This window comes from Pristiophorus japonicus, chromosome 26, assembly GCF_044704955.1.
Source record: "Pristiophorus japonicus isolate sPriJap1 chromosome 26, sPriJap1.hap1, whole genome shotgun sequence".
NCBI classification, from domain to species: Eukaryota; Metazoa; Chordata; class Chondrichthyes; family Pristiophoridae; genus Pristiophorus; species Pristiophorus japonicus.
Window position 1 is genome coordinate 9,893,598 of NC_092002.1, and position 22,910 is coordinate 9,916,507.

Genomic DNA, 22,910 nt, shown 5'->3' on the forward strand with positions numbered 1-22,910 from the left:
ATGGGATGGGCTGAGCTGGCGATGCCTCACACAGTCAAACAGCTGTGCGTTTTCACTGACTCGGCTGGCACACAGGACGAATGGCCCGCCTGGGTGCGGGCACGGGAGGGCCTCGGCATCTGCCCCGCGCTTTCACAAGAGAAAGGGAAAAGAAAGGGGCCGGTTTGGAAAAACAGTCGCTGCCAAAGGCAATGAATAATGAGAGTTGGAGGAAGTATGTGTCTGTTTAAAAAAATATTTAACCTCTGCTTGGTCCCTTTCAAGTTAAGCTCCGTGACTCCGAACCCAATGTAAATTAAACCAACATTGTAACATAACCTGACAGCCAGTCCGACTATGGAAGTATTGGCTGTAGTTTGCCCGGTAATATCTGAAGGGGAGAGCGCAATCTCTAGTTTGAGTTCACACACGACAGGGGGCCCTTTAAACCCCAACCACCTCCCTGCATTTACCATTCGAGTCCATCAAAACATCCCAACCAATGAGAACGGCTAAAATCGCCCCACGGCCGCTCAGTGTTAAACAGACTCCGGGCTTTCTCAGACGCATTTTAATCACCTCTGAGCCTGGGCGAGAGTTTTCGGGTCTCAGCGTCTCAGGTTGGAGAGCCCGTGGGAGCAGCAACCAGGGGCCGCCGGGCAAGAGGGATATTCGGCAACAGGAGGCAGGACGGATATTCGGCAACAGGAGGCAGAGGGACACCAGGCAGTGCCGGGGACCCCCAGAATCACCTCCAAGGAGGCATTTCTGGCCATCACCGGTAGTCCAGAGGTGGGTGTCTGGTCATAATATTTCAATCGACCTTGTTAAGAAATCCTGCAAATTCACATCGGAACCAGAATTAAATCGATTTGGTCGGAAAGGGGGGCACTGTTCAGGTTTCGACGGTGTTGACGCTAGAATTGAGAGTACTTTTTTTTCGTCAAGCCCCGCCCCCGTTACCGTGCGGGCAGCTGGTTGCTATAGGGAATTACAGAGCAAGATCCAACCGACTGGCTGTCAAACTTCGCGGGGTAACGGGCTGGAGAGCAGATTTGATCGAGGTGTTCAAAATCATGTGAGGGTTTCTGGACAGAGCAGAGAGAGAGAAACTGTTCCCATTGGCGGAAGGGTGGAGAACCAGAGGACACGGATTTAAGGCGATTGGCAGAGGAACCAAAGGCGACACGAGGGAAAACGTTTTTACGCGGCGAGTGGTTAGGATCTGGAACGCGCTGCCTGAGAGGGCGGGGGAGGCAGACTCAATCGCGGCTTTCAAAAGGTGAGTTGGATAAGTCCCTGAAGGAAAAAAATTAGCAGGGCTACGGGGAAAGGGCGGGGGGGGGGAAGTGGGACTGGCTGAGGGGCTCTTGCAGAGAGCCGGCACGGGCTCGATGGGCCGAATGGCCTCCTACTGTGCTGTAACCCTTCCCTGATTCGATGAGTTGGGGGCGGGGGTGTGGGGGGCAGGAGAAATGACTGCCTTTAGACGAGGGTTCCCTCGTTTAGGAACATAGGGGCAGGAGGAGGCCATTCAGCCCCTCGAGCCTGTTCCGTCATTCAGTGAGATCGTGGCTGATTTATATCGCAACTTCATCTACCCACCTTGGTTCTGTAATTCTTATTACCCGGGCCTAAGAAAAATCTCTGTCTTAAATTTTCAATTGACGCCCACCAAACCCCCCCACCCCCCCCCAGATGCAGCAACTTTTTTTTGCGGGGGGGCAGGGGAGAGAGTTCCAGATTGCCACGACCTCTTTGTTTGACTGCGTACCACCTCAATAAAGGTCCTCTGTTTAATATCATGGCGGAAAACATATTTTTATTAGTATACCGCAATAGAAATAATGTGGCGGCGAGTCAGCGTTTGTAGATTTAATGTTTCCCGGAGACCCCTGCGATTGTCGCACAGACCCCCAGGAACCCACCTGCCCCCCACTCTGTGATCTGGGCCACCTGCACTCCCAAACCCCGGCGATCTAAATAAACCACTTCTGCTAAATATTTTCACAGCCCCGGGATCAGCCCTGTGAACAGCGTATTCTTTAAAAAGAAAGACAGACTTGCATTTATATAGCGCCTTTCACAACCACCGGACGTCTCAAAGCGCTTTACAGCCAATGAAGTACTTTTTGAAGTGCAGTCACTGTTGTAATGTGGGAAACGCGGCAGCCAGTTTGTGCACAGCAAGCTCCCACAAACAGCAATGTGATAATGACCCAGATAATCTGTGTTTGTTATGTTGATTGAGGGATAAATATTGGCCCCAGGACACCGGGGAGAACGCCCCCTGCTCTTCTTCGAGATAGTGGGCGCAGGATCTTTTACATCCACCCGAGAGAGCAGGCGGGGCCTCGGTTTAACATCTCATCCGAAAGGTGGCACCTCCGACAGTGCGGCACTCCCTCAGCACTGCACTGGGAGTGTCAGCCTGGATTTTTGTGCTCAAGTCCCTGGAGTGGGACTTGAACCCACGACCTTCTGACTCGGAGGCGAGAGTGCTGCCCACTGAGCCACAGCTGACAGTCGGGAAACTTATCAGTCGGGACTTTTAAATCTGTTTCTGCTCACCGACAGGAGATGCCCAGGAGCTTGGCGACAGGTGGGGTGATTCTCCTCGAGTTTGTGATCATTCCCGCGTGAAAAATACAAACAATGTAATCTTTGATTACAAGAAAATCGCCCTACCACACGACTAAATGAGGGCTCTAAAACCACAACCGAAATTCTGGGAGGATTTATTTATTTGGTTCTCCTCTCCCCTTTGCTCTTTTTATTCTCTTTCTTGACAGGGTAGATTGCAGGGACGGTGTTTCCCCCGGGCTGGGGAGTCTAGAACCAGGGGTCACACAGTCTCAGGATAAGGGGTCGGCCATTTAGGACTGAGATGAGGAGAAACTTCTTACTCAGAGGGTGGTGAATCTTTGGAATTCTCTGCCCCAGAGGGCTGAGGAGGCTCAGTCATTGAGTATATTCAAGGCTGAGATCGATAGATTTTTGGATATTAAGGGAATCGAGGGATATGGGGATCGGGCGGGAAAGTGGAGTTGAGGTCGAAGATCAGCCGTGATCTCATTGAATGGCGGAGCAGGCTCGAGGGGCCGAATGGCCGACTCCTGCTCCTAATTCTTATGTAATACCACCTATCTTTCAGTCATCGGCAAATTTGGACATGTGGCTTTCTATCCCATCATCTCAGTCGTTAATAAACGTGGGGAATAGTTGAGGCTCCAACACTGGGGCAGTGATCGAAGGCCCGAGCTTTAGTAGGAGGTTATCTGCCGGGATCTGTGGGGAGAGATGGTCAGAGATAATAAGGAGGGAACAAAATGGGGGTGGCGGGGAGGTAGAGAGAGTGGGGATACATCAGTGTGCCAGCAACTCATTGTTACTCCATGAGTTTCCGAAGGAAATGCTCTTTATCAGGGCAAGGGGAAAAAGTTTCAGGACAATGGGGAAAGGGCAGGAGAATGGACCTAACCGGACAGCATTTTCCCATTGACCCATCCCCCCCTGTGCTCGCTGACCAACATTGGCTCCCGGTCCGGCAACGCACAATTTGAAAAAATTCCCATCCTTATTTTCAAATCCCTCCACGGCCTCGCCCCTCCCCCGTCTCTGTAACCTCCTCCAGCCCCACAACCCCACCCCCGCCCCCCGAGATATCTCCGCTCCTCCAATTATCCCCGAGTATCCCCGATTTCCATCGCTCAGCCACTGGTGGCCGTGCCTTCAGCTGCCTGGGCCCCAAGCTCTGGAACTCCCTGCCTAAACCTCTCCGCCTCTCTCTCCTCCTTTAAGACGTTCCTTAGAGCCTACCTCTTTGACCCAGCTTATGGTCACCTGCCCCAATATCTCCCTCTGCGGCTTGGCGTCAAATTGTGCCAGGTAACGCGTCTGTGAAATGCCTGGGGACGTTTTACGACGTTAAAGGCGCTGTATAAATGCAAGTTGTTGTTGTCTCACGATGGGCCAAATGGCCTCCTTCAGTGCTGTCTCATTCTGCGATTCAATGATTGTAAAGTGTTGTGCTTTATTTAAAGGGTGAAGCTCAGGAAACGATGGAAACGGAGACCGTCGGGAACAGCAGCAGCTTCTTCAACGGCAGTTCCCCGGTGAGCTTCCCCGACACTGACCTGCTCCAGCAGTACAAGTGCTTCTTCATCCTGCTCTACTGCGCCCTGGTGGCCGTGGCCTGCGTGGGCAACGTCTTCCTGATCGGCTGCATCGCGGCCGACAAGAAGCTCCACAACGCCACCAACTTCTTCATCGGCAACCTGTCGCTCGCCGACCTGCTCATGTGCCTGACCTGCGTCCCCCCGACCCTGTCCTACGCCTTCGAGCCGCGGGGCTGGCTCTTCGGGCGGCTCATGTGCCACTTTGTCTCGCTCATGCAGTCCGCCACGGTCTACGTCTCGGTGCTGTCGCTGGCCGCCATCGCGGTGGACCGCTACGTGGTGGTGGCCTACCCCATCCACCAGCGGATCACCCGCCACTGGTTCGGCCTCATCATCGGCGCCATATGGATGGTCTCCCTTGCCCTGGCCAGCCCCGCCAGCGTTCACACCTGGTACCTGGAGTTCAGCGCGGTTGACTTCAACGCCTGCGGGGAGTCGTGGCCGAGCTTGGAGCAACAGAGGCTGGCCTATTCCTGCGTGGTTCTTCTCCTCTCCTACATGGTGCCGCTCGCTGCCGTCACCATCTCCTACTGTGCCATCACCGTCCATCTCAGGAGGAGGAATGACCTGAGGGAGGCAGGGAGGGACCACGTCAGATGGAGCCGAGGCAAAAGAAAGACCTTCCTCCTCTTAGTCATCTCCGTCCTGGTCTTTGGCGTCTGCTGGCTTCCGCTGCAAATCCTGAACCTGATCATCGACGCAGACGTCAACCTGACGGTCCTCAACTACAAGTACGTGAAGGTCCTCCACCTGTCCTGCCACTGGTTGGCCATGAGCTCCTCGTGTTACAACCCCTTCATCTACGCCTCGCTCCACCAGAAGTTCAGGCTGCACCTCAGGGGCTACGCCCAACAGCGCAAGAGGAACAGCAGCTTCATGTCCAGCATCTCCTCCCCCTCGCACGCCGCGGCAGCTGACCTTCTCAAACTGGAGATGGCCAACCGGTCCGGCAGCCGCTGAAGCCCCCAGCCCGCGAGGGGTTACCGCGCGTTGAGTTTTGGGCACGATATTTGGCGTCGGGCCGTCAATGGCGGCACGGCAAGCGAGCCTCAGGAGGGCAGAGGAAACGCCGCAAAGGGACACCCTCGAAGCCTGCTTGGGAAAAAAGAAAGTGCAACGTCCCCACCGGCACCCGGGGAATCCCTGGCCCGAGACCACCCAAAGTGGAGGGGGAGCGTCTGGGAAGGCGCCGAACGCCTCGAGGATCTTCGCCGGGAGCACGCGGAAGCCAAGCGCAAACAGCGGAAGGAGCGCACCGACAAACCCAGGCCCCCACCCCCCCCACCCACCCAACGTCCCCCCAACCATCGTCTGCCCCACCATGACAGAGACTGTAGGTCCCGCCTTGGTCTCAGTCACCTTAGAACTCATATTGGCGTGGAAGCAAGTCAACCTCAACTCCGAGGGACTGCCTAAGAGAGAGAAGAATCATTAATTGCTACACTCTACAACATGGGGTCAACACATGGCTCCCATCGTACTGAGCCACACTAACCATAAGATCCCAGAATTGATCCCTGCTGATCTCCGCTGGGAGAGAGATGAGAATGATCCTGGGATGGAGACAGAATCAGTCAGCGTTCGCGCTCCCGATCGCTGTCTCGTTTTCTGCGGGGAGCACCGTTCGATTTGTACCGTCACCGGGAGCTCGATTTAACACCAAGTTTGATGATCCTGTGAGACGATATCAGTTGTGATCGAATAGCTCAGGCTCACGTAACAGGGTAAGGCCGTGAGAAGGCTGGTACCATCCATCGCGCGCTTGTGGAGCTCCCAATCAGACCCTGGAGCACAGCATCGAGCGATACCCTCAGGGGGAATTCACAGGCCGCCTCCAAGATATCCACGCTGTTACACCGGAAGCTTTGGCCTGGATAGCCCACTTAGATATTAACGTTTGATTTGCTTTACCGTATGAATGAAGAAGAAGCTGTCCAATGGCTCTTACCGGGAAGGGCACGTGTGCGTATATTGAGGAGAAAACCGGATCGAATTTGGCGGCAATGCACACCATGGTGGAAGAGCCGGCCAACGCTCATCACCCGGACTCGCGCGTAAAGGGTGAGGTAACGGAGAACGGCTTGAGGAACTGTACCAACCATGACTCAGCCCCTTCAGGGGAGAAATTGGGAAAGTTGGATAAGGGGACACAAGCTCAAACTAGTGAAATGATATCGGGGACTGAGACTGGGACTGATCGGAGAGTGGTCAACGCTTGGAATGGACTGGGCCGGTGCCAGAGGCAGAAACCCTGGACTCATTTGAGAAATAACTAGATACAACAGTGGGGGACATTCAGTGCTGTTATAGATTGATAATTAAAATGGACCAAATGACTTTCCTCATCCGTTACTCTCTTGTAATCTTGTGAACTGACCCTAGGCTGCATTATGTTCAATGCTGGCTGTTAAACAGAGTTCCCATTGGCTGTTGCGGGCAACAAAATTCATGGTTTGTGCTGTCTAAGGTAGTCTGCTTGTAGGGTCTATCCTCAAGATGGTCCTACAAGGTCTGCCATTGAGATGGTCCTACAAGGTCTAACATTGAGATGGTACAATATATAAGAACATAAGAAATAGGAGTAGGCCATTCGGCCCCTCGAGCCTGCTCCGCCATTCAATGAGATCATGGCTGATCTTTGACCACTTTCCTGACCGCTTCCCCATATCCCTTGATTCCCTCAATATCCAAAAATGTATTGATGTCCGTCTTGAATACACTCAACGACTGAGCCTCCACAGCCCTCTGGGGTAGAGAATTCCAAAGAATTACCACCCTCTGAGTGAAGAAGTTTCTCCTCATCTCAGTCCTAAATAGTTGACCTCTTATTCTGAGACTGTGATCCCTGGTTCTCGACTCTTCAGCCAGGGGGAAACATGCTCCCTGCATCCACCCTGGAAGAATTTTGTAAGCTTCAATGAGATGCTAAACCGAGGCCCCATCTGCCCCCTCAGGTGGATGTAAAAGATCCCACGGTACTATTTCAAAGAAGAGCAGGGGAGTTATCCCCGGTGTTCTGGCCAACATCTACCCTGACAAGCCCTGTAAGAATTTTGCATGTTTGAGATGATCCTATAAGGTCTATCCTTGAGATGGTCCTATAAGGTCTATCCTTGAGATGGTCCTATAAGGTCTATCCTTGAGATGGTCCTATAAGGTCTACCCTTGAGATGGTCCTATAAGGTCTATTGTAATAGTTCTATAAGGTCTATCCTTGAGATGGTTCTATAAGGTCTATCCTTGAGATGATCCTATAAGGTCTATCCTTGAGATGATCCTATAAGGTCTATCCTTGAGATGGTCCTATAAGGTCTACCCTTGAGATGGTCCTATAAGGTCTACCCTTGAGATGGTCCTATAAGGTCTATTGTAATAGTTCTATAAGGTCTATCCTTGAGATGGTCCTATAAGGTCTATCCTTGAGATGATCCTATAAGGTCTATCCTTGAGATGATCCTATAAGGTCTATCCTTGAGATGGTCCTATAAGGTCTACCCTTGAGATGGTTCTATAAGGTCTACCCTTGAGATGGTCCTATAAGGTCTATTGTAATAGTTCTATAAGGTCTATCCTTGAGATGGTCCTATAAGGTCTATCCTTGAGATGGTCCTATAAGGTCTACCCTTGAGATGGTCCTATAAGGTCTATTGTAATAGTTCTATAAGGTCTATCCTTGAGATGGTCCTATAAGGTCTACCCTTGAGATGAGAGAGCTCTCGGAAGCTTTGCTGATAGTTCACGTCAGACTTGCCGGTTCGGCTGCACAGTTACAAGTGTGAAGCTTTCCCCTCCTTTAGCCATTGGGCAATGAGGCCAACCATTGTGCCTCAGCCGAGATCAGCTGACTCGATGCAGCCCAGAGAGGTCTTTCATGGTCCCTGCCTTTCCCATTGGGCAAGGGACTCACTGAACCACTGCCGAAGTTTCTGGACATTATTTCGGTCGGAATGATACAGGATTTTCTTCCGAGCTCTCGTCTACATCGCTCTTTGCACCCTTGCCCTCCTCCCCTCTGTGGGCCGGTCCCTCCTCTTGGCCGATGGGACCATCTCACCATAAGGACGCTGTCAGCTTCTCGTTGACATGTCCAAGAGAGCCCCTTGAGTGCTGTCAGCCAGAAGGGCGTCTGACTGAATGAATCGTTTCTGATAGTTTATGAAATAGATAACACTGGTATTAATGAAAGATAAACACGAGGTTTAAAACTAACAAGAAATACCTTGTATCAAATAAGCGATATTATAGATCGACTGGGTGACGGAAGAAACCTTCAGCACAAAGGGATGACTTGTGCCTTGATAGAGTGAGAGTGACCCTCCTTTGCCAGCTTGTGCTGTGAAAGAAAGACTTGCATTTATATAGCACCTTTCACAATCCACCAGCAGACTCAAAGCGCTTTACAGCCAATGAAGTACTTTTTGGAGCGTAGTCACTGCTGTAATGTGGGAAACACGGCAGCCAATTTGCGCACAGCAAGCTCCCGCAAACGGCAATGTGATAATGACCCAGATCATCTGTTTTTGTTATGTTGGTTGAGGGATAAATATTGGCCCCAGGACACCGGGGAGAACTCCCCTGCTCTTCTTCGAAATAGTGGCCGTGGGATCTTTTATGTCCACCTGAGAGAGCAGACTGGGCCTCGGTTTAACGTCTCATCCGAAAGACGGCCCCTCCGACAGTGCGGCGCTCCCTCAGCACTGCACTGGGAGTGTCAGCCTGGATTTTTGTGCTCAAGTCCCTGGAGTGGGTTAAACCCACGATCTTCTGACTCAGAGGCAAGTGTGCTGCCCACTGAGCCACGACTGACTTACTTCCTTTTTTTCTTTCCTTCTTAGCCTGAGGGCTGAGGACAGAAGAAGGAAAAGGTTGCCCCTCCCTCAAGCATCACTTGAAGGCGATGTTTGGAGGAAGTGCGTTTGATGCAAATTCTTCCCCCACTCAACAGTTGCAAAAATGACGGGATTATAAAAATATTAGCAGATCTCCCGTGCCATTGCTCATGGTGAGAGGATATGCTAAAGTGTGGCAGGAAGTGAGTGTGACAATGTAAAGTGTGACAGGAAGTGAGCGTGACAGTGTAAATTGTGACAGGAAGTGGGTGTGACGCTTACGGGTAGTGCATGCTACATCCAAGACTTTTGGCATATCGTAGACTTGTTGCTGTTTTTTCTTGACAAAAACACTGAATATCCTGGACCCATGGATGCCAGCCATTCTGGGTCTGATTTGCTCCAGACAACTCCGGTGGGTTTGCAACTTTGAACTGGCACGAGAAACCGATCCAGAGCTGGTAGAAAGTTTCCCAGGCATGTCTAGAGATGCAGCCATTGTTGCAGGTTCTTCATGGCTCAGGCGGTAACTTCTGATCATGGCATCACTGGAGGAACCTTGAGAAGGGCTGCCCAGAAATGGCAGATTTCCACATCTAGGAACATAGGAACAGGACGAGGCCTTCATTCAATGAGATCTTGGCTGATCTGGATCTCAACTCCATTGATCTGCCTTGGTTCCTTGCCTAACAAAAATCTATCGATCTTAGTCTTGATAGCTCCAATTGTTCCCCAGTATCCACAACCTTTTCGGGGAAGAGAGTTCCAGCTTCCCACCACCCTTTGTGTGAAGAAGTGCTTCCTGACATCACCCCTGGACGGTTTGGAGAGAAATAGTTTCTCTCTGTCTGGTAGATGCAGTATAATGTAGATAAATGTGAGGTTGTCCACTTTGGTGGCAAAAACAGGAAGGCAGAATATTATCTGAATGGTGACAGATTAGGAAAAGGGGAGGTGCAACGAGACCTGGGTGTCATGGTACATCAGTCATTGAAAGTTGGCATGCAGGTACAGCAGGCCGTGAAGAAGGCAAATGACATGTTGGCCTTCTTAGCGAGAGCATTTGAATATAGGAGCAGGGGGTTTTATTGCAGTTGTACAGGGCCTTGGTGAGACCACACCTTGAATATTGTGTGCAGTTTTGGTCTCCTAATCTGAGGAAGGACATTCTTGCTATTGAGGGAGTGCAGCGAAGGTTCACCAGACTGATTCCCGGGATGGCAGGACTGACATATGAAGAAAGACTGGATCGACTAGGCTTATATTCACTGGAATTTAGAAAAATAAGAGGGGATCTCATAGAAACATATAAAATTCTGACGGGATTGGACAGGTTAGATGCAGGAAGAATGTTCCCGATGTTGGGGAAGTCCAGAACCAGGGGTCACAGTCTAAGGATAAGCCATTTAAGACTGAGATGAGGAGAAACTTCTTCACTCAGAGAATTGTGAACCTGTGGAATTCTCTACCACAGAAAGTTGTTGAGGCCAGTTCGTTAGATATATTCAAAAGGGAGTTAGATGTGGCCCTTATGGTTTAAGGGATCAAGGGGTATGGAGAGAAAGCAGGAATGGGGTACTGAAGTTGCAAAAATGATCAGCCATAATCATATTGAATGGTGGTGCAGCCTCAATGTGCCGAATGGCCTACTCCTGCATCTAATTTCTATGTTTCTATGTTACCCTATCTAATCTTTCAAGCATCTTAAACACCTCAATTAGATTACCCCTTTGTCTTCTATACTCAAGGGAATACAAAGCCAGTCTGTGCAACCTGGCCTCATAATATAACCCTTACCTCCCCCGTACCATTCTGAATATATTTTTTAACACAGATCTCAGAGGCGAACTTTCGATAAAAAAAGCACTTCAGCCTGGACTTTCCGAATGTTTTAGGCAAATGGGGAGGGAAGGGCAGAGCCCAGGGATGAGATGTACACAGTTGGTTTTGCAGTAACCTTCTGACCAAGGAGTTAGGGCAAGAAGCCAACCTCGGAGGGGGACAGAGAGAAAATAGAGATAGCGGGGAGAAGATAAATGGATTCTTCAATCATCACCATGAGCTCCGTATGCCTTGCCAAGGAAGGATAATGAGCCAAGAAATGCACAATTTGTTTGCCAAGTTGTGATATATCTAGATCAAAATTTGTCTTGGAGCAACAATTTTGTAGAAATGACAAATAAACCAGCCATTTATAAATTTCCGCCGCCTTAAATCAGTCACTTAGTAACCTTTAGAAAGCTTTTACATTTAATCTCTGTTTTTTCTTTGCTTTATCTAAAGGCGCAACTCCTTGTTGGGTTCCAATCTCACAGACATTGCCAGCCTTTCTGTGTCTCACCAAACGGCCATACACATTGGACGTTCTCCTGGACGTATTGTATACAGGTCTCCTTACCCAAGGAAGGATATACTTGCCATAGAGGGAGTGCAACGAAGGTTCACCAGACTGATTCCTGGGATGGGGGGATTGTCCTATGAGGAGAGATTGAGTAGACTAGGCCGATATTCTCTAGAGTTTAGAAGAATGAGAGGTGATCTCATTGAAACATACAACATTGTTACAGGGCTTGACAGGGTAGATGCCGAGAGGATGTTTCCCCCCCGGGCTGGGGAGTCTGGAACCAGGGGTCACACAGTCTCAGGATAAGGGGTCGGCCATTTAGGACTGAGATGAGGAGAAATTTCTTCACTCAGAGGGTGATGAATCTTTGGAATTCTCTGCCCCAGAGATCTGTGGAGGCTCAGTCATTGAGTATATTCAAGACAGAGATCGATAGGTTTTTGGATATTAAGGGAATCAAGGGATATAGGGATCGGGCGGGAAAGTGGAGTTGAGGTCGAAGATCAGTCATCATCATCATCATCATAGGCAGTTCCTCGGTATCGAGGAAGACTTGCTTCCACTTATGAAGTGAGTTCTTTGGTGGCTGAACAGTCCAATACGAGAACCACAGTCTCTGTCACAGGTGGGACAGACAGTGGTTGAGGGAAGGGGAGGGCGGGACTGGTTTGCCGCACGCTCCGTCCGCTGCCTGCGTTTGATTTCTGCACGCTCTCGGCGACGAGACTCGAGGTGCTCAGCGCCCTCCCGGATGCACTTCCTCCACTTAGGGCGGTCTTTGGCCAGGGACTCCCAGGTGTCGGTGGGGATGCCGCACTTTATCAGGGAGGTTTTGAGGGTGTCCTTGTAATGTTTCTTCTGCCCACCTTTAGCTCGTTTGCCGTGAAGGAGTTCCGAGTCGAGCGCTTGCTTTGGGAGTCTCGTGTCTGGCATGCGGACAATGTGGCCCTGCCCAGCGGAGCTGGTCGAGTGTGGTCAGTGCTTCAATGCTGGGGATGTTGGCCTGGTCGAGGACACTGATGTTGGTGCGTCTGTCCTCCCAGGGGATTTGTAGGATTTGCAGAGACACCATTGGTGGTATTTCTCCAGCAACTTGAGGTGTCTGCTGTACATGTCTCTGAGCCATACAGGAGGGTGGGGATTACTACAGCCCTGTAGACCATGAGCTTGGTGGCAGTATTGAGGGCCGGGTCTTCAAACACTCTTTTGCTCAGGCGGCCGAAGGAAAGTGGAGTTGAGATCGAAGAGCAGCCATGATCTTATTGAATGGCGGAGCAGGCTTGAGGGGCTAAATGGCCTCCTCCTGCTCCTAGTTCTTACGTTCTTATGCATCTGACCCAAGTGACCACGGCTATTGGTTCTTCTCCTGTATCTCACCCAAGTGACCATGGGCATTGGACGTTTGCTCGGATCTCAGCCAAGGTGACCATTCTCCACGTGGGAGACTAGACAATGAGTGTCGCCAAGGTCTTTGACCATGGTGGGGGCATCACAATCGAGGCAGATCCTACCCCACATCCAGACACACACTCGCACCTCCTAGCAGGGGGTCACTAGACAGGACAGGGCAGGGGGAACTGTAAGGAAATCTCTTAATTCAATTAAATGATTCCTCCTGATTCAGGCTCGAGCGAATTGTCCAAATGCAAGTTTAGTACTCAGACACCAATAGTGTAATAAGTATTACGGTTATACAATAGACTCAGGCAACTTGGTTTGTTGCAGACCCAAGGTGATCAAGCTCGGCCTCTATGGGTGATCTCCGACCGTCCCCTGAGCCCTCTCTTCACAGGAAGATCGCGACCTGTACTTTTGTCACATGTTCAACAGCCTTCCAGCCATCCTTAAAGCACCCTCCCCCTTAATGTGAGTCACATCACATGAGGCCCAGAATGTATCCTAGCCCATAGTGTCAGCTGTGGCTCAGTGGGCAGCACACTCACCTCTGGGTCAGGAGGTTGTGGGTTCATAGTCCCACTCCAGGGACTTGAGCACATAAATCCAGGCTGACATTCCCAGTGCAGTGCTGAGGGAGTGCTGCACTGTCAGAGGTGTCGTCTTTCAGATGAGACATTAAACTGAGGCCCTGTCTGCTCTCTCAGGTGGATTAAAAGATCCCATGGCACTAATTTGAAGAAGAGCAGGGGAGTTTTCCCTGGTTTCCTGGGCCCAATATTTATCCCTCAATCAACGTCACTAAAAGAACAGATGAACTGGTCATTATCACGTTGCTGTGTGTGGGAGCTTGCTGTGCGCAAATTGGCTGCCGCGTTTCCCACAGTACAACAGTGACGACATTCCAAAAGTGGCTATAAAGTACTTCGTTGGCTGTAAAGCACTTCGGATAATTCCCCTGCTATTCTTTTACATCCACCTGAGAGGGCAGACGGGACCTCAGTTTAACGTCTCATCCGAAAGGCAACACCTCCGACAGTGCGGCACTCCCTCAGCATTGCACTGGCAGCGTCAGTTTAGATTTATGTGCTCAAGTCCCTGGAGTGGGACTCGAACCTACTACCTTCTGACCCAGAGGCAAGTATGCTGCCCACTGAGCCATCACTGACACAAGGAGCATCTCAAAGGAGGAGAGAGAGTTGGAGAAGTTTAGGGAGGGAATTCCAGAGCTGGACAACTGAAGGACGGCCACCGATGGTGCAACAAAGAAAAATCAGGGACGCGCAAGAGGCCCGAATTGGAGGAGGGCAGAGATCTTGGGGGGTTGTGGGGCTGGAGGAGGTGACAGAGATAGGGAGGTGGGGTGGGGGAGCGGCCAGGCCATGGAGGGATTTGAACACAAGGGTGAGAATTTTAAAATTGAGATGTTACCCGAACGGGAGCCAATGTGGGGCTGCGAGCACAGGGGAGGGGCGCGTGGGACGGGTGGGAGATGGGTGAATGGGACAGCGGCTCCGTAGGGGATAAAATCGACAAATCGTTTCTGTTGTAACCACACTCGCAGTCAAAGATCCATTTGGTTTAGGTGTCCTCCCACACACGCACACACGATTTATGGAATATTTACAAAGGGATATTGCAAATATTTACATTGTTTCTGAAGAGGCATAATTTCCAGTGAGTGCACAGTTATTCATGGGGGAGTGGGGGATGATGGGAAATGCATTGTGTGCTTGACATTAATTTTAAAAAATTGCACGGATAAAATAAGCGAGACATTTTTCTTCCAATGCCAATTCATCTCCTTGCTTGGCTACGACGGCAAGAGTGGCGTCAGCCTCTGTTATCGCACTTGACTGGCTGTGGGTGAGTGGAAGCGAGCACTGGCAGACTATTCAACCACGGGGAGCATCGCCGTTGAGCCTGACTCTGCCCTCACCTCGGCATTCCAAGCAGGGGTCACTGGCATAGTGATCAGGAGCAGGAACCCTGACTGATTCACCCCCCCTCCACCTCGATACTCCAAAGGGTATTGAAGCCTCCTCGACGGTGCCCCCCGCCGCGCCCCAGATCAGATAAGTTGCCACACGAACCTCCCCTGGCTCAGTGGGCAGCACTCTCACCTCTGACCTCGAAGCTTGTGGGTTTGAGTCCCACTCCAGAGACTTTGAGCACAAAATCCAGGCTGACACTCCCAGGGCAGTGCCGAGGGAGCGCCGCACTGTCGGAGGTGCCGTCTTTCGGATGAGACGTTAAACTGAGGCCCCATCTGCCCTCTCAGGTGGATGTAACAGATCCCACGGCACTATTTCGAAGAAGAGCAGGCGAGTTATCCCGATGTCCCGGGGCCAATATTTATCCCTCAATCAACGTCACTAAAAGAACAGATGAACTGGTCATTATCACGTTGCTGTGTGTGGGAGCTTGCTGTGCGCAAATTGGCTGCTGCGTTTCCCACAGTACAACAGTGACTACACTCCAAAAGTATTTCATTGGTTGCAAAGCACTTTGGGACGTCCTGAGGCTGTGAAAGGCGCTATATAAATGCAAGTTTTTCTTTCTATTTTCAACACCCACTTGGAGTTGGTCTATTGCCACATTGGTTAGCTGAGCAGGGATGGAGACTGGGAGCTTTCTGGTCTGTATAGCTCAAAAATAGGCTGGGTGGCACCTTTCCCCCAAGAAGCCAGCGGGTTGCCTGCCTCTAACTGTCCGCCAGTGGTGTTTTGGCACAGTGCGTGAGATGCCAGATAGCGGCTCTTGCTATCCCTCCATCGTAGGTCCTAAATTGACTATTCCAACGCACTCCTGGCTGGCCTCCCACAGTCTACCCTTCGTAAACTTGAGGTGATCCAAAACTCGGCTGCCCGTGTCTTAACTCGCACCAAGTCCTGTTCACCCATCGCCCCCTGTGCTCGCTGACCTGCATTGGCTTCCGGTTAAGCAATGCCTCGATTTCAAAATTCTCATCCTTTTTTCAAATCCCTCCATGGCCCTCGCCCCTCCCTATCTCTGTAATCTCCTCCAGCCCCACAACCCCCCGAGATCTCTGCGCTCCTCTAATTCTGACCTCTTGAGCATCCCTGATTATAATCGCTCCACCATCGGTGGCCGTGCCTTCTGTTGCCTGGGCCCCAAGCTCTGGAACTCCCTGCCTAAACCTCTCTGCCTCTCTCTCCTCCTTCAAGACGCTCCTTAAAACCTAGAGGCACTGACCACACTCGATCAGCTCCGCTGGGCGGGCCACATAGTCCGCATGCCTGACACGAGACTCCCAAAGCAAGCGCATTACTCGGAACTCCTTCACGGCAAACGATCCAAAGGTGGGCAGAGGAAACGTTACAAGGACACCCTGAAAGCCTCCCTGATAAAGTGCAACATCCCCACCGACACCTGGGAGTCCCTGGCCAAAGACCGCCCTAAGTGGAGGAAGTGCATCCGGGAGGGCGCTGAGCACCTCGAGTCTCGTCGCCAAGAGCGTGCAGAAACCAAGCGCAGGCAGCGGAAGGAGCGTGCGGCAAACCAGTCCCACCCTCCCTTTCCCTCAACCACTGTCTGTCCCACCTGTGACAGGGACTGTGGTTCTCGTATTGGACTGTTCAGCCACCTAAGGACTCATTTTTAGAGTGGAAGCAAGTCTTCCTCGATTCCGAGGGACTGCCTGTGATGATGATACCTCCCTCTTTGACCAAGCTTTTGGTCACCTGTCCTAATTTCCCCTCTGGTGTCTCAGTGTCAAATTTCTATCCCATAACACTCCTGTGAAGCACCATGGGACGTTGCACCACGTTAAAGGCGCTATATAAATACAAGTTGTTTTTGTTGTTGTTGTTAAATGGAAAATGCAGGCGATCGGTTGCGGACCAGGTTTCCGAACCCTTGTGGAGGTCGCTTTAACTGCCCCCTCGACCTGTCGACGGTTGCAGCCCTCCAACATGTCCCTGGGATGGGAACAACATGCACTGTTACCCTGGCAACCGAAGCAAAAATCCAATTATTTACCCAGGAGTAAAACAAATCACTCACTGAAAGTTTCCAGCGCAAGTATTGTTTTTCTTTTAAAATAAAGAGCGCAGAATTTATTTTAAATTATTTGGAGGGGACTGATTCAGCGGGATTAAAAGGGTCGCATTTGAAACCCGTTAGAATCATGCAGTACAGAAAGAGGCCATTCGGCCCATCGTGCCTGTGCTGGCTCTTTGAAAGAGCGACCCGATTAGTCCCACTGCCCCCCGCTCTTTCACCATAGCCCTGGACAAATTTCCTTTTTAAGCATTTATCCAACCCCCTTTTGAAGGTTACTATTGAATCTGCTCCCACCGCCCCTTCAGGCAGCGCAGTGCGTTCCAGATCACAGCAACTCACTGCGTAAATAAAATTCTCCCCCTCAACACCCGCTGGTTCTTTTGCCAGTTATCTTAAATCTGTGCCCTTTGGTTACCAGCCAGTGGAAACAGCTTCTGCCTATTTACTCCAGCAATACCCTTCATAATTTTGATCGCAAGAATTGCGTTTATATAATGATTGTCATGACCACCAGGTATCCCAAAGCACTTTACAGCCAAAAAAATAAATTTTGAAGTGTAGTCACTGTTGTAATGTAGGAAACGCGGCCGCCAATTTGCGCACAGCAAGCTCCCACACACAGCGACGGTGACAATGACCCAGATTAATTTGCGACACCAGGAATAACTCCGCTGCTCTTTTTGAAATAGTGCCGCAGAATCTTTCACGTCCACCCGAGGCCTCGGTTTAACGTCTCGACCGAAAGACGGCACCTCCGACAGTGCGCCGCTCCCTAAGTACAGGCACTGGGAGCGTCAGCCTAGATTTTTGTGATCGGGTCTCTGGAGTGGGGTCTTGAACCCACGACCTTCTGAGTCAGAGGCGAGGGTGCTGACCACTGGGCCACGGCTGGGGAATAACGACGCGTCGGGACTTGGATATGATGCCCACACAGTCGAATATCCCGCCCCTCCGGTTCCATGCCTGTTCTCACGGGCGAAGAACGGTCACGCGGGTGAGATGTCAAGGGGGGAGGGGGGGGGAGCGGAATGGATAAAAAGGAGGGGGAGCATGGGGATAAATGAGCCACAATGCTCACTGGGAGACTGCTAGCAATCTCAAGGTTTGGGATCTGGGAAAGCAAATGAGAAACAGCCACTCGTGGGACCACAGCTGAATGGTTCTGCTGGCTTCAAGCGCTTCTCCTGGCAGATTCTCCGGAAGCCCCCTGGGTGACCCTTCGACAACTTTTTAATGTTGTTCTTTTAAATAGTTTGATGATAAAACTGAGTAAGTTTGGCTGAAAGGCGCAATGCTTTCATGGATAGATAGGAAGGCTTGCGTCTGACTTTTGGGTGATCATGTGCTGTGGGCTTGTGTTTGAAGCGAAGCCATAAGTGTCCGACAATTATTTAATTTCGCTATCCACAGTTGGTGGAAAGGTCAGGGGGCGAGGGGTGGGGGGCTGCGAAGATTCGATCCAAAGTGTCGTTTTTTGCTATTTTAAGTGTCAGCCATGGCTCAGTGGGCAGCACACTCGCCTCTGAGTCAGGGTTCAAGTCCCACTCCAGGGAGTTGAGCACAAAAATCTAGGCCGACACTCCCAGTGCAGTGCTGAGGGAGCGCCGCACTGTCGGAGGTGCCGTCTTTCAGATGAGACGTTAAACCGAGGCCCCGACTGCTCTCTCGGGTGGACGCAAAAGATCCCGCGGCACTATTTCGAAGGAGAGCAGGGGGAGTTCTCCCCGGTGTCCTGGGGCCAATATTTATCCCTCAGCCAACATAACAGAAACAGATTATCAGGTCATTATCACATTGCTGTGTGTGGGAGCTTGCTGTGCGCAAATTGCCTGCCGCGTTTCCCACATTACAACAGTGACTACGTTCCAAAAGTACTTCATTGGCTGTAAAGCGCTTTGAGGCGTCCGGTGCTCGTGGAAGGCGCTATATAAATGCAAGTCTTTCTTTCTAATAGTTAAAACCTCTCAGTTCTGGTATCATTCTAGCAAATCTTTGTTGCCTTTTTGAGCGCAGTGCATGCGGCCTAACCAACCTCCACCAGAGAGGCAGTCTGCATCCCACACACTTTCCACAGACAAGTGTTGAGGACATCATTTCTCGTTTTTTGCTTCTCCGCCCTAGCTGTTCGAGCTGAAGCCGCCTTCTGTTCTCCGTGGCTGCTTCCCCGTGTGGGACGCCCTAACTCCCCCTCGGCGACCTCGCTGGGGTTGCGGGCCCCCCCCCCCCAGGGTTGCTGGCCGAACCCCCAGTACCCTCACCCCCGGTGGTCACACACACCACGTGCGAGCCCAGACGGCGAGCGGCTGCGGGCTATTCGGCCAGGCGATGCGTCATGGCCGGGCCCGCGATTCCTGCTCTCAGCTGATGTCCACGAGCAAGGATGGCAGGGGATGGGCGGGGGGGGGGGGGAGGGGGTGGTGGGGTGCAGTGTGCGAGGGGGCATGTCATTGGATAACCGTCAGGACCTGACGGAGCCGAAATTGCCCCTTTTAGCAAGAGCCGTTATGAGTGTCCTCTCCGACGATCGGGACGTTGCACTCCTGATTTTTTTTTGAGGCGCAGAACCTGACCGAACCCCTCCTGTGCAATCGCTGACAGCGACATCACGATAACGCGCACCTCCTGGTTCCCGCCCCGGAAGCGACACTGCCCTCAAAAAAAAAACAAATCGCTTGACCGATTGTCGGTGCCTCCAACAGCTTTGCTCGGCCGGAAGCAGCCAGTGGCTGGGTGGCGGTCTGCCCTTAAAGGCCGTCAAGTATCGCCCTCTCCTTTAAGTGAAGGGGAGCGACGTAGCTAAGCATCAGTGCAACACCGAAGACACCGCCCGCCTTCCGCCCCGCTCCCGACTCGCCTCTGTCCGCTCCGCAGCCCCAAGCGCCGTCCCGATCATTTTTCTCAAGAAAAGAGGGCGATTTCACTCTATTCCCCGTCCCAACGATTGGGGCGGTAATGCACCAAACGGGGCGCAGGACAATTTTTCCCCTGGCGCTTTTTATTCTTCCCTCTCTCCTCCCCCCACCCCCAAGTTGAAGGGCGCCGAGGCCAACTGTAGCACCCCCTCCCCCCCCCCCCCAATCCCGCCCTCTGCTCTGGGCGGAGATCAGACAACTCAACACGGGCTAACGATGGGGCCTGGTCACCCAACCTAGCCAGTCTGACCCTTGACCCCCAGCGGCTCGCACCCTCTCTGCGGGCGGTGGCAATTGGAACAGCCCTGGCGGGTCGGCGGGGCCTCAGGGAGGGGCCGCGTGGCGCGGCAGGGTGAAATAACCGCAATATAGCGCCACCTAGTGGGCCACTGCTCCACCCGGTGGACTACTGTGGTAATGCAACTGATGTCAATCCAATAAAAGCATCACGTGACAAGGTCACCTGACAAGTTCCTGTTGGAGACATCTTGTGTGTGTTGTGATGTTGTAAAGAATTTATCACAATAACAGATTGGAGAACACGTCCCATCTTCAAAGTCTTTATTGAAACAGTGAACCCTGAAGGCAACATGATACGGGAGCCCGACATACCAAAGACGCATTCAATAGTCACAAGAACTAAAGCACCAGTGCGATACACAACACACTGAAATAAATACAGAGAGCCTCACATATGATCCAGGAGGAGGGAGGTTTTTGCTTGGTATTCATTCCTGGGATGAGGACAAAGCTGGCATTTATTGCCCATCCCTAATTGCCCCTTGAGAAGGTAGTGAGCCGTCTTCTTGAACCGCTGCAGTCCGTGTGGTGAAGGTGCTCCCACACAGTGCTGTTAGGGAGAGAGTTCCAGGATTGTGACCCAGCGACGATGAAGGAACGGCCGATATATTTCCAAGTCGGGATGGTGTGTGACTGGGAGGGGAACGTGGAGGTGGTGGTGTTCCCATGCGCCTGCTGCCCTTGTCCTTCTAGGCGGTAGAGGTCGCGGGTTTGGGAGGTGCTGCCGAAGAAGCCTTGGCGAGTTGCCGCAGTGCATCTTGTAGACGGTGCACACTGCAGCCAGGGGGCGCCGGTGGTGGAGGGAGTGAGTGTTGAAGGTGGTGGGTAGCGTGCCGATCAAGCGGCTGCTTTGTCCTGGATGGTGTCGAGCTTCTCGAGTGTTCCACCACACTCCCGACTTGTGCCTTGTGGATGGTGCAAAGGCTTTGGGGAGTCAGGACGTGAGACACTCACGACTGAGTACCCAGCCTCTGACCTGCTCGTGCAGCCATGGCATTTATGGTATTGATACGCACTTTACTATCAAGAACGAGACAAGCTCAGACCAGTCCACGTCATTGTACAGCCTCAAACTGTGTAAGCACACCCCGGATCTTTATTTCTTTTCTCTGCTCGCCCCCTGACTCTTTCTAGTAGCAAGAGTTGCCCCACCACCCCCGTGCTTTCATGTGCCAGCCTCGGCAGTCAGCCTCTAGGGGCTATTTGGCTGTGGGAGGCATCGCGGCCGAGCCTTGGAGCTGCTGCTGGGCATTGCCAACTCTGGCTGGCGGTACTCCCGGAGGCTGCGTCACATGACGACACCCCCATGGCCCCGCTCCCCCCCCCGCTCTCCCGTCATTGGTCGCCCGTGATGTCCATCCCCGCGGAGCCCTGCCTTCCACCGCCAATTGCAGAACAGAGTCTCCGCTGCCCAAACTGGCTGTGGACTGTCAGAAAAACAATCTTTATTTTCACGCCCCGCCACAACGCCAATATTTAAAAAAATAAAATAACAAACAAAAGCATTCGAAAGAAAATAGAATTAAAAATACACAATTCTTGTTTGACACCCCCTCAGATTATATTTCCTGTGGTGTTGCTCGGGGCAGCGTACTGCCGATTAATCTACGATTCCTGGAGGATCCAGGACAATCCTGGAGGGAGTTGGCAACACTTGGTTTTCAGGGCAGAGGGCTAGTCTTCGATGGATGTTTTCTCCCTTGAGGTGGCACTCCCGAATCTCTCCTACCATCATCCGAAAGGCTCTGGTTGTGGCTGTGATTGATGGCAGCAGTGAAGAACAGCAAGACGTTTGAGTTACACCGCTCCCCTGCTCTACACAATATTTGGCATCAGACCGATTAAACATTCAGACACATGTTACACAATAAATATTTGCTCCGTGAAGCAATTCGCTTCATGGAAAAATGTAAGAATAAATTATTCAGAACTCGTTACCAGAAGTTTTGAATCAACCAGCACAATGCTTTTGTTCTCTCCTTGCTTACGATGCCTCCCCCCCACCCATACCGGTTTGGGGCACGGTTCCACAGGCCTCAACCGCTGTCTTGTAACACACGGCGGGCTCTTCGACCTTGGTGTGCAGCACCGCCGAGTCCGATCTTGTTCGGACTCAGTGTCCGCCTGCAATCTCTTTTCAACGGGGGGGGGTCAGGGATGGGTGGGGGGGGGGGGGGGGAAAAGAGTTCCCGGACAGTGAGCAGGAGCAGGAACCCATGGAAATCAATGCTGGGACCATCTGCAATCGAGATCCCTGGCTGGAGGTCTTACCCAGTAACCCAATAGGCCCTGGAGCAATTGGAGGGCTTTGGAAATCAGAATTAAATTTTTTTGCCCACTTGATTCCCTTACAATCATTGCAGTTCCAGGAGAGAAGGCGGCCTTTCGGCCCATCGAATCTGTGCCTGTGCTAGCTCCAATCCCATTTTCCTGTCCTTTCCTCCCCTCCCCTGTATCCTTTGTCCTTTTCAAACACCCAAGAGTTGGAGCTCATAATCCAAGATGACACTTCAGCCCAGCACTGAGTGAGTGCTGCAGTTTCCGAAGTCAGGTGGGACATCAAACCGACGTCCCATTTGTTTGATTAGTCGGACAGCAAAGATCCCAAGGCACCGTTCAAATGAGAAGATTCCCCCAGGAGACCATAATCTCTCCCTTTCCTCCCCTTCTTGTTACAACCCCACCCCCCCCCACCCCGTTTATTTTTTCTCTTTTTCCCATGGCAGCTGGTGATGATTCCGCCATTCACACCCCACGTAGCTCTGATTCTCCAGCTAGCTTCAACACTACATCAAGAAGTATGGTGAAAGGTCAGAGCTTCAGAATCCAAATCCTTTAATAATGTAGCGTTGAGGCTAGCTGGAGAATCAGAGCTACGCTCGCATTACGCTACGCTCTGACAGAAACCGGTAATCACTGTACTTCTGGGAAGGTTTGATACAACAAG

At 51.6% G+C, this 22,910-nt stretch overlaps 1 protein-coding gene across 1 annotated transcript; it reads left to right on the plus strand.

The window, feature by feature from the left end:
* LOC139239035 (prolactin-releasing peptide receptor-like) lies at positions 1 to 5,117 on the plus strand. The gene is made up of 3 exons (XM_070867539.1): positions 1 to 188; positions 600 to 771; positions 4,023 to 5,117. The coding sequence occupies exons 1-3, from the start codon at positions 1 to 3 to the stop codon at positions 5,115 to 5,117; spliced, it is 1,455 nt and encodes a 484-aa protein (XP_070723640.1).
* The last annotated feature ends 17,793 nt before the right edge of the window (positions 5,118 to 22,910 follow it).